This window comes from Pan troglodytes, chromosome 4, assembly GCF_028858775.2.
Source record: "Pan troglodytes isolate AG18354 chromosome 4, NHGRI_mPanTro3-v2.0_pri, whole genome shotgun sequence".
NCBI classification, from domain to species: Eukaryota; Metazoa; Chordata; class Mammalia; order Primates; family Hominidae; genus Pan; species Pan troglodytes.
Genome location: NC_072402.2, coordinates 177,765,334 through 177,780,537, shown reverse-complemented (window position 1 = coordinate 177,780,537; position 15,204 = coordinate 177,765,334). Strand labels below are relative to the sequence as shown.

The 15,204-nt window shown below is 43.7% G+C and overlaps 1 protein-coding gene across 11 annotated transcripts in view; it reads left to right on the top strand.

Annotated features, from left to right (window-relative positions):
- Positions 1-15,204, top strand: part of MAPK9 (mitogen-activated protein kinase 9) — a 58,220-nt gene that overhangs the window by 2,125 nt on the left and 40,891 nt on the right. For 4 of the 11 annotated variants that reach the window (XM_001154685.7, XM_009450326.5, XM_001154742.7 and 1 more), the window contains exon 2: positions 9,359-9,527. In XM_001154685.7, coding sequence (XP_001154685.1) covers positions 9,406-9,527 — 122 coding nt within the window. In that variant the 5' untranslated portion in view covers positions 9,359-9,405. Of the gene's footprint in view, positions 1-2,885; positions 2,979-9,358; positions 9,528-9,931; positions 10,173-15,204 lie in introns of all 11 variants that reach the window. The other 7 variants (XM_063811739.1, XM_063811738.1, XM_063811740.1 and 4 more) reach the window with 3 other exon arrangements.

The following is a 15,204-nucleotide window of genomic DNA, read 5'->3' as shown; positions in this document are numbered from 1 at the left end:
AGGATTTGGAGCCTGCAGTGAGCTATGATCACACCACTGTGCTCCAGCCTGGGTGACAGAGCAAGACCCTGTCTCTAAAAAGGAAGGCAGCACTCCACATTTGTTCTGATTTTTAAATGTTGGCAATAGCTAATTAAATTTTTTTTTTTAATGCTGTGAGCCAAGCCAAATACAGATTCATTCAGCTTGGTTGCAGGATCGTCATCCTTCAGGACTGGCTGTGTGGGAGGGAGGAGCTGTGAGGAGAGCAGGAAAGGTAGCCTAAGGCCAGGGGAGCCAGGCCCTGTTTGCCCAGGTGCCAGCCCAGATACTCATTTGATTGTAACTGGAGCCCTGTGGAAACGGAAGCTCAGGAGTCTAAATAGTCTGTTTCTTAGCAAGCAGCTGGTGAGTGGAGTTCGAACCCAGATCACTTCCCAGATAAGGATTCTTTCCTGGGTCCCTCAGCTCTGAGTATTCTCTTTTGGCTTTTAACTTGTTCTGGAAGAATGACCACCAATCTATTTAATGTTTTCCTCCATTTAACTTTTTTTTTTCTTCAAAAGGATCCTGCAGAGTTAAAAACAATACTATTTTTGCATAGACTTCTCTTTTGACAGCTTTGATTTTCCTGGTAATTTAATTTTCAGGGTGCCAGGACTTTAATTTGTTCACAGATTAAAATCTGTTTATTTGGTCCCGTAAATAAACAACAGAGGGGATACTTGAATGTGTCTAAGATAAAATAGTCTTAATTTTCTGGATAAAGAAAAGGACCAGACAAACCAGTTAATAGCGAGTAAACCAGTTGTTTTCATGAAGCATAAGATAAAACAGAGACCAGATTTTTTTTCTTCTTGAGACTATTGATTTGCCAATAGGGCAACTATTTTTGGTCTACACACATACAGTAGTTACACCTCACACTTGGTTAGGAAGGTGCCATTTTTACATAATTTTCCTTCAGAATAATTAATTCCTGATACTTTGTACTTGATTGTATGAACCAGTTTCAACATCATTCTTTTTATTTTAACTTTTATTATGGGAACTTTCAAACATATACAAAATAAACAGAATAGTGTCCTGCTTTAACAGTTATTAACTCCTGACCAATCTTGTTTCATCTCTAATGTTATCCACTTGCACCCTTACCACCCATAATTATTTTCAAGCAAATCCTAAATATCATGTCATTTCATTCATTATTTTTTGGGATACTAATTACACAGTGGGTGCCCAGTAAATGTTTGGTAAAGACAAAGCTAAATGGGAGAATAAATGTGGTAGGGTAGCTCGGAGCAGTGGGTAAGATCAGGACTTTGAGTCAGACTCCCAGTGGGTCTGCTGCTTATCTGGGTGATGTGCAGAAGCGATTGCACTCATCTGTAAAACACACGGGCACAACCTCAGGGTGCTCAGGAGGTATACAGTAGTTATACTTCACACTTCGGTAGGTCTCTAAAGGTACTGACTCTTTTAAAGTTGAAAAAGTAATAATTGCTTAATATCATCAAATAACTAGTCAATATTCAAATTTCCAGCTGCCCCATGAATTTTAAGTTTCCTTAATAGTTTGAAAGTAGAGCAAGAGAAGGTCCATACGTTGTTGATTGGATGATACGTCTTTTAAGTTTCTCTTAATCCATAGATCCCCCTCCTATTTCTTTGTTTTCTTGGTAGTTTATTTGTTGAAGCAATCGAGTTGTTCCTTAGCATTTCCATAGTTGGTATTTGATTGATTGCATCTCTGCAGTGTAATTGAATGTGTTTCTCTGTAATCTCTGTAAGTTAGTAATTGGATCTAGACAAGGCTTCGTCAGATTTAGGGTGCATTCCTGCATCAAGATGCCTTCCTGAGTGGGCTGTGCAGTTCTTATCTAGAGGTACCCTGAGGCTCTCTGCTCGTCCGTGTTGCAGATGAGCGCAATCGCTTGCTGCACATCACCCAGATAAATAGCAGACCCACTGGGAGTCTGACTCAAAGTCCCCATCTTAACCACTGCTCCCAGCTGCCCTACCACATTTTTTCTCCCATTTAGCTTTGTCTTTAACAAACATTTTTTGGGCACCCACTGTGTAATCGGTAGAGGATTGAGAAATAAATCAGACACATTTTCTGCCCTTACAGAGTAGAAGTGTAAGTAGACTCGGAATGCAATCTAAAGCGAATACTGGGAGGGTGGCAAAAATGGGGGCATGCCCAGCATGGTTTGAAGGGAAAGGCTGGAGGAGGAAACATGTAAGAGAAGCAGGTGCTTGAACTAGATTTTTGAAGGAAGATGAATGTTGACCAGGAGGTCAAAAAGGAGAGGGAGGTCATTTCAAGCAGATGGAACAGCTTAGGCAGAGGCCTGAAGGTGTGCAGTAGCTGGGTGTGTCCACTGATCCCAGGTGGTTTGATGTTGCCTAAGATTGGGCCAGAGGACTGCCATCTCCTGTGCTGTGCTAGGGAACTGAATCTTATTCTCCAGGCAGTCAGTCACTGCTGAAGGAGTTCAAATGGGAGAAGGGTGTGATCACTGCACACTTTCAACAAATCTCTCTCTTTTTTCTTTCCATATTTTGAAATAATTATAGATTCACAGGAAGTTGCACAAATGGCACAGAGAGGTCCCAGTACCCTTCCCCCAGCTTTCTCCCATGGTTACATATTTACACAACCGTAGTAAAATGTCTAAACCAGGACATTGGGCATCGGAGCAAGGTGTATAGAGTTCGTTGTCATTCTTTATCGTGTGAAAATTCATATAACCACTACCACAATCAAGATTCAAAACTATGTCATCATCCTAGATATCTCCTTGTCCCACCCCCTTACAGCCACAGCACCCCCTTTTCCCCACCATTCATAACTGCTGGCAAGTACTAATCTAGTCTGCATCTCTATACTTTTGTCTTTTCAGGAATGTTATATGCATGGAGTTATACAGGATGTGACTTTTTGAGATTGGCTTTTTTCGTTGACTATCCTGCCCCTGAGATCCACCCAAGTTGTGGTATGTTTCAGCAGTTGCTGAGTGGTATTCCGTGGTATGGGTATACAGCAGTTAGTTTAACCATTTACCCATTGAAGGACAGGTTTGGGTTGTTTCTAGTTTGGCGCTATTAAAAATAAAGCTGCTGTGAACATTTGTGTACATATTCTCACGTGGAGTGATTTCTCTTTCTAAAGTGGCACGTGTGCAGTGGTTTGGAAGTCACAGAAATGGTGGCTGGGAGAATGCTTCTGCTGTCGCTGGTCCAAGGAGCCACGAGAAGCCCTTACCCAGGGCCCTGGGAGTGGGGGATTGAGAGGGAAATAGGCAGGCGTGGGTGCTTGGAAGTGGGGCTGGTGACGGAGATCCTTGCAGGGTCCTGTGGATCCAACAGTGGGTGAAGTGATAACCAAATGCTAGTTGTTCTGTATTGTGGTATATACTGTGGCTTAAGAACTACAGAGGATGGCCCTGAAAGCTGCAAGGTTCTTGATTATCAAAGAAAGATTACGTTGTTATACCAAGCTATTCTTCATAAGAATTACAGTAGGAGGCCAGGCGCGGTGGCTTACGCCTGTAATCCCAGCACTTTGGGAGGCCGAGGCGGGCGGATCATGAGGTCAGGAGATCGACACCATCCTGGCTAACACAGTGAAACCCCATCTCTACTAAAAATACAAAAATTAGCTGGGTGGGCTGGCAGGCGCCTGTAGTCCCAGCTACTTGGGAGGTTGAGGCAGGAGAATGGCGTGAACCCGGGAGGCGGAGCTTGCAGTGAGCCGAGATCATGCCACTGCACTCCAGCCTGGGCGACAGAGCGAGACTCCGTCTCAAAAAAAAAAAAAAAAAAAGAAAGAAAGAAAAAAGAATTACAGTAGGAAAATAGAACTTTTTAAATTTTTACTATTTTTTTTTTTTTTTGAGACGGAGTCTCGCTCTGTCGCCCAGGCTGGAGTGCAATGGCGTGATCTCGGCTCACTGCAAGCTCCGCCTCCCAGGTTCACGCCATTCTCCTACCTCAGCCTCCCTAGTGGCTGGGACTACAGGTGCCCGCCACCACGCCCAGCTAATGTTTTGTATTTTTTTAGTAGAGACGGGGTTTCACCATGTTAGCCAGGATGGTCTCCGTCTCCTGACAGGATGGTCTCCGTCTCCTGACCTCGTGATCCACCTGCCTTGGCCTCCCAAAGTGCTGGGATTACAGGTGTGAGCCACCGCACCCGGCCAGATTTTTACTATTATTATTATTGTTGTTTAATATAGAGATGAAGCCTCACCATGTTGCCCAGGCTGTTCTGGAACTCTTGGGCTTAAGTGATCCTCCCACCTTCGGCATCCCACAGTGCTGGGATTACAAGTGTGAGCCATCTTGCCCAGCTGGAAAACAGAACAATTTAATGAAAAAAATGTCGGCAGCAAGCGTTGAGACAGAGGGTGATTGTGAGAATCTGCTTTTAATCACAATAGTTAGTTGATTTAAATATCGCATGTCCTGGGCACTCTGAAGCTTTAGTGTGATTAAAGGTTCACTTGAGTCTGTGGATCACTGAATCGTTGTCATCGTTAGAGGAAAAAGTGTTTTGGTAGGTTTTGGTAGGGGGAGTCAGCAAGGTGAAATGTGCAGGACTGTGTGCTGGTCCTGGCCAGCCCATGTGCAAATAGCTTCACTTTCTAAAGGGATATCAGAATGGTGCTTTGGGAGGAACTTGAATATTGTGGTGAAACACTCCTAAATTCAAATCTGAGCCATGCTGGGAATTTGGACAACTTCCTCTAAGCCTCAGTTTCCTCATTTGCAGAGCGGGGATAGTAATATGCTCCTCACTAGTTGTTATAAGGGTGTTTATAAATGTGTACCTCAGAGCCAGGCCCACTCTCATGCCTCTAGCCTTATCTGCCTGAAGCCCGTCTTCCATACAAGTGTCAGATGATCATTCTGCAGCTTTTCATTTAACATTTTTTGTTTAATCAGTTTTTAAATGTGAAATATGTACATTTGAAAAACAGAATAGAAAGTTATAATGGGAAGAAAGTTTCTCATTTCCCACTATTTCTCTACTTGCTAGCATTGTGTATGTGCGTGTGTATGCGTGTGTGTGTGTTTACGTAGCTGGGCATTATGTGTTCTCTTCTTCAACTTGGTGTATTTCCTTTCTGTATCTTAGACATCTTTCCACATTGATACATAAAGTCCTTGCATTCTGTTGAATGGCCTTGTTGTACTTCTGTGCCATAATTTATTCAGTCCATCCACAGTGTGCATTTTAGATTACTTCTAGTTTTTTGCCTGTTACAAGAAGTGTTACAAACATGCTTGCACAAATATGTTTGGATACTTGTACACGTATTTGTCAGATACACTTAGAGAATTGTGTTTGCCAGTTTAGGATATGCAGTTAACATTTTTATTAGCCATATCTATATTCCATCCAAAAAAATGTTTTACCACTTCTCAGCTCTCACTGACGTGTGTGAAAGTGCCTGTTTCCTCATGCCTCGGTCGATACTGTGAACAAACTTGAGCTCAGGTCTTGCCTCCTCCCGGAAACCTCCTTGTAGTGTTCCCTCCCCGTTTTGAGTTGCTCATAGCCTGGAAGGGAGGCAGACCCTACAAAGGCTGTGACAGTGCAGCCTGGCGGGCGCTGCTGAGTGCACAAGTGGCAAGGAGGGAGCCCTGTGCTGGACGGATGGTGGCAGCACAGCCTGGGAGCTGAGGGGGAGGAACCAGCACCGGCTGGTGTGGGAAGTGGAGGCAGCGAATGCAGGCTTTAGTGTATTGCTAATGTGGTTTCATGAAGAATTCTTGTACTTCCCGATTTGTAAAACTGTTTTCTGAGCCCCGGTTGATGGTCCATTTTGTTGAAATATCATCTCAATAGAGTTGACTCATGAATAGCTAAATTACACACCTTCTCAGGTGGCCTTAAGTTTCTTTCTCTTGCTCTCACAAAGCCCAAACTTGACAGGGAAGGTGGCTTTAACAGGTTTTCACTTAGGTGACTTTTTTCTCCTGCATAATAAGGGTACCTTATTTTAATTTTATAATTATTTTAAATCTTTTTGTTTGTTTGTTTTTGAGATGGAGTCTCGCTGTGGCCCAGGCTGGAGTGGCACGATCTCAGCTCACTGCAATCTCCACCTCCCGGTTCAAATGATTCTCCTGCATCAGCCTCCCAAGTAGCTGGGATTACAGGCACGCACTACCACACCCGGCTAATTTTTGTATTTTTAGTAGAGATGGGGCTTCACCATGTTGGCCAGGCTGTTCTCAAACTCCTGACCTCAAGTGATCCCCCCACATTGGCCTCCCAAAGTGCTGGGATTACAGGTGTGAGCCACCATGCCCGGACTATTTTAAATCTTGAGATGGAATTACAATTCTAAAACCTAATATGATTGAATATACTCCCCAAATTTAAAAAAGTTAACCTAATATTGTCATAGTCCAAATATAGGTTGAAAGCAGTTATAGCAGGGAGAGTTGCAGAGTTGGTCAGCAGGGTTGAGATTGATCTGTCAGTCCCAACGTGGGCACGGGGTCCTGAATGGGGGGTGGCTCTCTGCCATGAGGTAGTTAAGGAATCCAGCTGGTGGGCAGCTTTCCATCTACAGCATGTGACTTCCATCTCTGGGTCTGTGACAGCTGATCCCTCAGCCAGCAGCAAGGAAGAAAGATTGGAGGGCAAGCAGCTTTCTGTAAAGAAAAATAAAAGTGATCTGGAAGTTGGATACATCACTTCTACCCACATCTTATTAGTCAGAACTTGGTCATCTGGCCATACCTGGCTGCTGGGAAAGCTGCCAGGCGTCGTCTCTAGTTGGGCAGCCATTTATCTAGCAGGAAGGGGAAGGAAGGCTTCTCTTGTGAAAGCGAGGAAGGGAGGGATGGATCCTGGAGCACCTCAGCGCCTGTGTCACGCCTCTGATGTTTTGACGGCTTCCACAGCCCTCAGGACTGAGGCCAGACGGCTCTGCGTGGCTGCTGGGGCTCATAGTGATCTGGCCTCCTTTTCTCTCCCCAGCTTCACTCGCCCTCTACCCAGCAAGTCCCTAGTGACTTGTCACATTCCGAATGTGCCTCCGCCTCTGCTGCTTCTCCTCCCGTTCCCCCAAATCTTCTTCACCCTACTGGGTTTAGGACCCTTGGTGTGCAGGGCCTCCTCCTGAGTGTGCACTCACTGAGGGCAGGCGAGTGTCCTGGCATGGTACCTCACCATCCACAGCGGGTGCTCAGTACATGCTTGCAAGTAACTGTGTCGCTGGTGTGTTGACGGCATAGCAGAGGAACAGCCACCCTCCGTAAAGCAGGTGGTAGTGGGTGCCTGCCTTTTTGCTGAGTTGTCTCTAATCCTTTGCACTTGTACCCTGCTAGCCAAGCTCAGCAGTTCGCTGTGTCTGGACACAGTCAGTTTGAGCTCTGTGCCTCTACTGTCCATCTCTGGCAAAAGAGTCTGAGGGCGGATGCCGCCTCCTTCGTGAAGCCGTCCTTGTCTTCTGCCCCTGCCAGTGGGTAGGATCTCTTTTGCCTTTTGATTTTGTTTACATTGTGCTTATGGCCCTTACCGCACTGTGACTTGTAATATAGATAATGGACTCACTGCTCACGCTTCTCCCCCAAATAGTGAAGTACATGTTGTTTCAAGACTGGTTGCTAGCTGACTATGGCATATCTTTTGCAATACTTACCACTTTCGTGCATAAAGGCACCCCCTAAATGTTGAGTGGAATTGTTTTAGCCTCTTGCAAACTGTAAATAAGCTAATCTTTAGGAAGGATCTTCCTTTAGATATCAGTAAAATGGAGCAGCACTGTGGGGAATCAGATCAACAAAGGTTTATTGAATGCTCACGGTGCCCCAAAGACCAGCTTCCTGTCCTCCTGTCCTTGGAGTATGAGATGCCATGAGCAAGACAGACCTGCCTCGCACCTCCTATAGCTTAGAGCACAGTGACCTGCCAGCCTGGAGAGCTCCCCAGTCCCCTTCTCACAGCAGTGTGGGCTAGGCAGGTGTTCCAGCTCACTCAGCCCTAGATTCCTCCCAGGTAACACGGGACTGAGACTCCTGCGGTGCGGGTTGTATGAGCAGCTGTTTGTCCAGCATCTAAGTGCTGTGGCGTCCCTGGAGTCACTCCCTGGCTGGCACGCTAACACACCTCGGCAGGAGTGGTCAGAGTGGCAGCCACACTGCAGCCACCACCCAGAGGACGGGGAGAAGACCGTGGGGCAGTGGTCACTTGGAGAAATTATTAATTTGACTCAGTTCTTTATTTAGACTTGTTATTAATCCATTTTTTCCATGTTTAAGGAAAATCCTAGCATTTGTGTTGAAATACAAATCATCACCACAAAAATCTCATTAGGTTGACGTTAAATATTAGATACTAGAACATAAAGGCAAGGGATTTGACAGAGCTGTAGAATACATTCTGTAGTCTTAAACAGTATAGAATGTTTACCTATATGATTTTGTTGTTGGCTATATAGTTTTAAAAGACCAAAATAAATAGCTTGCTGACTTTTAAATAAGCATAACCAGACACGAGCCTAGGAACCACTTGCCAATTTGTTTGCTTGTTTTCTGTATAAAATCATCCAGGCTCCTGCAGAGCAGCAGTCTCAGCCTGTGCCTCAACCACAGAAAAGCTGCTTTCTCGGCCTGCTGGCCTGCACTCAGACATAGTGGATAGACTTCCTAGTGTTGCTATGATGGACTGTCGGTCACAGCAGAGTTCTTCATATACAGATCTCTACCCTGAAGGCCGGTGGTGATGTGGGACTCTGGGGCTGTGCCAGCTGATGCCAGCTCTGGGACCCACCTCCTGAGGCAGGAGCACGTGCTTGGGCACATGCAGCACACTGATGCCACCAGGCCTCTGACAGCCTGTCACTTTGGCGTATGAATCTTGCTTTTTGGTTCATCATTTCAACCAGAATCTATACACTGAGCAGAAGACTGGTCCGTTTGCTTCTCTTTAGGCATTCTAGAAGTGATCATTTTTGAAACAATGCCTCCGTCTCTAGTGGAGACAGCTAGGTGTAAATGAACCATTTACACCTAGCTTGCCCACAGGGGGCAAGCTGATGAGACGCACAGAGTGATGTAGTCTTTTCATAGCCAGTAGTAATGCATACATTCTTTTCTCCAAAGGTGGTTATTTTCTAGTCCAGCCCCTTAAAGTGTGGTCTTGCTGGGCCTCAAAATTCCTTCCTTTCATAATGGTCTGGTACCACTGAAATGTCTGCATTTTTTTGTGTCTTGCTTAAGTTCAGAACTTGGTCAGATTGACTTTATCAACTTAACAGCCACATTGTCTTACATACCAATAAGTTTAGAACTCTCTTACGTGAGCTGCGTATGTACTTCCGGTAAGAATGCACGTTCATTCTGTTTTTCTTTGAAGGGATCTGAAACTTGCCCACCCTTCGGGATATTGCAGGACGCTGCATCATGAGTGACAGTAAATGTGACAGTCAGTTTTACAGTGTGCAAGTGGCAGACTCAACCTTCACTGTCCTAAAACGTTACCAGCAGCTGAAACCAATTGGCTCTGGGGCCCAAGGGATTGTTTGGTAAGTATGGTCTGTTTTAATAGCGTGGATTGAGTTTTTGCTGTAATAAAAAGTAAAACTAAAGTGTCAGGATTTAGAAACATCGATGATTTAAAAAAAAACTCTGTTATAGGTTTATGAGCTAAATTGAATCAACTGCTTGCTCTAGTTCTGTGTAGTCAGGCTGTAGGGTACAAACCCATATTCTTAGAATGCTGCAGGAATTTAAATAGGTAGCAAGTTTTCTTTTTTGTTTGTTTCTTTTTTCTTTCATTTTTTTTTTCATTTCTCCTGTCATTATGATATCAGAGTAATAGGTATGACAGTGAGTTGTAACAGAAATTTGGAGTTTTATTCATTTCTTCATCATGGCCACCTTTTCCCCCCTCCCCCTTTTATTCCCGATCACTCCTGTTCATTTCCAGGCGCCATCATTGCAGTGCCTTGCCATTCATTGGCAGGATGAGGCCAGTCAGTGTCATTGTCACTCCATGGATTAACCAGGAAGGGATGCTGTGTGAGGGGTTGGGCTGGCCGTCTCTTCCTTGGTGTCTCACTTCAACTGTGTGTCCAGCCCAGAACGTCAGAATCGTTAGTCTGACCCTGAACGTTAGTCTCTTGCATGGTAAGACGGTCAGCCGCCGCGGCATCACGGGCCAGCTCAAGGTAAAGCTCTTCACATGTTTCCTAGACTGCAGCTATCAGCACTTCCCACACTTTTTACCCCTTATTTTTCTGGGCAGAACTTTTTTTTTTTCTTTTTCTTTTTCTTTTTTTTTGGTCAATGAAAACAGGATTACCTTTGCGCCTAAAGAAACCGTGGTGCAGTTAAACATCGCGTGTTTACAGCTGGTAGGCAGAGGGGGTTGAGGGAGAAGAAAGCTCTTTTCGACGCTCTAGTAGGGTAGTTTACATTTCCTTGTAGAGATGTTGGGCTTGGAGAATCTTTAACGATGATTTTTAACTGATCCTCTGTTGCGGAGACCTATGATCAGGGAAACAGTTGTTTTTTTCAGCCCTGGCGGCTGAAGGCCATGGGAGCTAAGAGGAAATTGCAGTCCAGAGCTTCTTTGAGAAGCTAAGGCGGGAAAGGGACTGTTTGGAAGGAATGCCCAGCTTGCATCTAAAGTAATGGTGATCGTAACTTCCCGATGACACGTGCCGTATCGGCCCTTAAATCCAGTGTGCCAGAAGAAGTGTTAAAGGTGGCCGGGCGCGGTGGCTCACGCCTGTAATCCCAGCACTTTGGGAGGCCAAGCTGGGCAGATCACGAGGTCAAGAGATCGAGACCATCCTGGCCAACATGGTGAAACCCCGTCTTTGCTAAAAATACAGAAATTAGCCAGGTGTGGTGGCGCACACCCGTAGTCCCAGCTACTCGGGAGGCTGAGGCAAGAGAATCGCTTGAACCTGGGAGATGGAGGTTGCAGTGAGCCGAGATCGCGCCACTGCACTCCAGCCTGGGCGACGGAGCAAGACTCCGTCTCAAAAAAAAAAAAAAAAAGTTTTAAAGTTAGTGGAGGATGGTTCAAATTAGGAAACTTTGATGGTAATGGAAAGTTATAAACAACAAAGCGTTCTTTTGGTTTATAATCCATCTCCTATTTGGAATTAGATGATAATTTGACAGATAATTTGATGTGTGCATGCGAGAGAGAGAGAGAAAAAGGAGAGAGGGAGCAAGAAGGGAGAAATGTCGGAGGTCTTGGGGAGTTGTTTGTGGCTATAGACAGGTAGCTGTTTTATTTATTTATTTTTTTATTTTTTTGAGACAGAGTCTCACTTTGTCACCAGGCTGGAGTGCAGTGGCGTGATCTCAGCTCACTGCAGCCTCCGCCTCCTGGGTTCAAGCAGTTCTCCTGCCTCAGCCTCCCGGTAGCTGGGACTACAGGTGCACGCCACCACACCCAGCTAATTTTTGTATTTTTAGTAGAGACAGGGTTTCCCCATGTTGGCCAGGATGGTCTCGATCTCTTGACCTCATGATCCACCCACCTTGGCCTCCCAAAGTGCTGGGATTACAGGCATGAGCCACTGCGCCCGGCCTACAGGTAGCTGTTTTAAATACGTGCTTCATTTATCCCAGCTGGCATGTCATTCACTTGCTTTTGAAGGTTGGTAGTAATGTGAATAGTGTATATTGTAGAATCACCATGAGCTCTGCCATAACCCTCACTGGTGGTGAATCGAAGGACTAGGAAGGCTCACTTGCTTCTCCCGTCTCACGGGGTGTTAGTGGTAGGCCTGGGACCAAAACAAGCTGTGGGCCTTTGGGACATTATTGCCTGTACCACGGAGAGACTTGTTGAAGACTTTGAACCACTGATACTTTGATAGGTCAAGGCCTCTGACCCACCTTCTGTTTAGAATCTTAGTAATAATGAACAAATATTCACTAAACACCTATTAAACAATTTTCAGTTAATTGTATTTATCTCTATAAGACAATTGTTACATTCAAGAACAGTTTCAATTTTTATAGCTATAACTGACTTTCAGTTTTATGGTATCCTTCTGTCTTATGTTCTAATAGGGAAAGTAAACACTTTATAAGTGATTTTCGCTTCCTTTTCACCTTTCTCTTTTCTCTGTATCCTTCACCAGGCTATGAGGCACCAAGTAGAATTGGGAAATAATCTAGTTACGGCACATTCCCGTTTCAAAAAAGAAAAAAAAGCTTGCTTTTCCAAAAATAAGCTCAACAGTAGATTAGCTAACACTGACAAGAGGAATTGGATTTTCTATCATATTTCGTATTAAAACGTATTAAAATATTGGCATTATGTAGTTAATTGATGATCTGAAACTTCCTTTCATCACTATTGTACTTGAAACTCATCTGTCAGTGATTCTTTGGGGAGTGTAGCATGCAGAATAATGGTCCCGCCTGGGATGTCCACGTCCTAATCCCTGGAATTTGTATATTTCTTTACATGGCAAAAGGAATTTAGCCGGTGTGATTACATTAATGGCCTTGAGATGGAAGGGTTATCCCAGGTTTAGTTGGGTGGGTCCTTCTTACAAAAGGGAGACAGGAGGGTCGTAGTCAGAGATGTGATGGCAGAGCGAAGTTTGGAGTGATGTGGGGCCACAGCCAAGCAATACAGGAAGCCTCCAACCAGCTGAGAGAGGCAGGGAGCAGACTCCCCCCAGAGCCTGCAGAAGGAGCCACGCAGCCCTGCTTACCTCTTGAGGCATAAGATGCATTTTGGACTTCTCACCTCCAGAACTGTAAGATAGTAAGTTTGTGTGGCTTTAAAGCAGTAAATTGGTGGTTACTTCTTACAATAGCAATAGGAAACTAATTCACAAGCATGTGTATTTCTACATTTTTGAGAAATATAACAGCAACAGTGTATGGTTTATGCAACTAGTTAATCTTCTATTTAAATTAGAGCTTTATGAAGGGCAGGTGTGCAGATAAACCAATGTGCAGGTAGGGCCTGTGACCTGTACAGGATTAAATGGAAGAGCTGGAGCCAGAAGAAAATATTCTGGTTCCTAATTTTGAATTGTTTTTATAGTTGTCTTTGATTTGTTTATTTGTTTTTGTTCCTTTAAATATGTTAGTAAAATTTATTAGGAAATAAGTTTTTAAATTTTAAAATATTTTATTTTATTTTTGAGACGGAGTCTTGCTCTGTCACCAGGTGGAGTGCAGTGGCGTAAACTTGGCTCACCGCAACCTCCGCCTCGCAGGTTCAAGTGATTCTCCTGCCTCAGCCTCCCGAGTAGCTGGGATTACAGATGTGCGCCACCACACCCAGCTAATTTTATGTATTTTAATAGAGATGGGGTTTCACCATGTTGGCCAGGATGGTCTCCATCTCTTGATCTCGTGATCCGCCCACCTTGGCCTCCCAAAGTGCTGGGATTGCAGGCATGAGCCACCGTGCCTGGCCTAAAATAAGTTTTAAAATATAATTTTGAAGTATTTATAAATATCAACTGTGTTATAGTACAATTAAATAATTGTAAGATTTTGAAGCTCTAGTGGAGAAAATGTGTGTACATTTCTTTCATACATATATTCAGTTTTTCTTTCTCCTTCAAAAATCTCAAGTTTGGCCAAAATAGTAAAGATTATTTGCTTTATGAAACCATTCTATGAAATGCTTAACCTTTAAAAAAGTGTTCAATATTGAGTCTGGCAGTTCTTAGAAGTAACAGTTACAGCCTTAACATGAAATAATTGGTATAGCGTGTTCCTTTTTGTGTCCTCAAGTTCTGTATAAACATGAGTACTGGCCTGTTCTTAACATGGTTTATTTTCTATTAATATAAATAAATAAAAACATAACAATGTTCACAACAAAATTTCTGTGATAAAGGAGACATGGTTTGAGGCACAGGATGGCTGTGATTCAGGATACTTGAGTTCTGAGTCCAGCTCTTTTCCTCAGCGAAGAGTTCTTTGTGAGCAGGGCAAATCAGTTTCTTTATGGGCCTCAATATTTTCACCTGTAAAATGAGTGGTTTGGAACTTCTCATTTAAGATGGTGGCCCGAACACCTGTACAAAGATAAGAGGGCAGTAATAAGTGGAAGACAGTTTTAACAAATTTATGAAATATAGAAAGTAGCTTGAATCTTGTGATACAGATAAAACAGCAGATAAAGTGAGAATAAGCAGCTGAAGTATGTACGTAAGGAAGAGAACCTAGCTATAGTAAAACTACAGAGGCTGTGGGCATAGAGATGACAATGAAGAAGAGATGAAATGAGTGGCTAAAACTAGGGCTGTTAATTAAAAGTGTGCCTGTGAAACAGCTGTGCCAGTTTTCTGCCAACATTCCCACTGTCCCCCATGCTCAGCATTTTCCCCTAGAGAGCTAGTAAGTTAGTGAGGAGTTACTAGGTCAGGATCTGGGGAAGCACAGAAGCCTAGTGAGGGGAGCTTCAGCATGTGGGGCTGTCTTTCCCTTGGGGGCATTTTAAAATTCTGGAAGGGGCTGCTGAGAGAGTGTTTTGGACTGCCCTGTGGCTAGGAGACAGGGATTAGAGTCCAGGGCCCTCTAATATTGTGTGGCAAACTTCTTTTACTTGTGTTGGGACCAATAAAAGGCTGCTTCCTAGAAGTAAAGGTAACTCAGAGATTGGCCCTTATAGGCACTGCCACTCAGCTTCAGATTATCATCTCATTTGCTGAACTTGTATGGGGGTAAACAAAAATTGCTAGTGCCCCCAGGTACCTAGTAGAAATAAATTTAAATTCTTTGTGGAAGAAGACAGCATCATATTAGATAAAATTATTTCTAGATAGCAAACAGTTTTATACGTGCAAGGCCCAGTCTAGGCACACAAGGAGATATGACAACATGAATAAAATCCTGCAGAAACAGCAGACAAAAGAAAGAGATCCATAGGAGATATTGGCATTATTAGATCCACATTTTTAAATAGCTATGATATTACGTTCAAGGTGATAAAGGCAAGATTAAAAGTTTTGGTGGAGAAATGAAAACTTCTTTTAAGAGGAATAAATCAAAATTCTAGAAGTAAAAACTATAGTAATTGAATTATGAATTTAAGGTGTGTAACAGCATGCTAGATATAACTGAAGAGAGATTTAGTGACCTGGAGGAGAGGTCAGCAAAAAGTATCCAGAATGAAAGCTGCAGAGGCAAAAATGGTAGAAGAGCCCAAAAGAGAGAAGGTGTTAGTTTTCTATTGCTGCATAACACATTAACACAAACTTA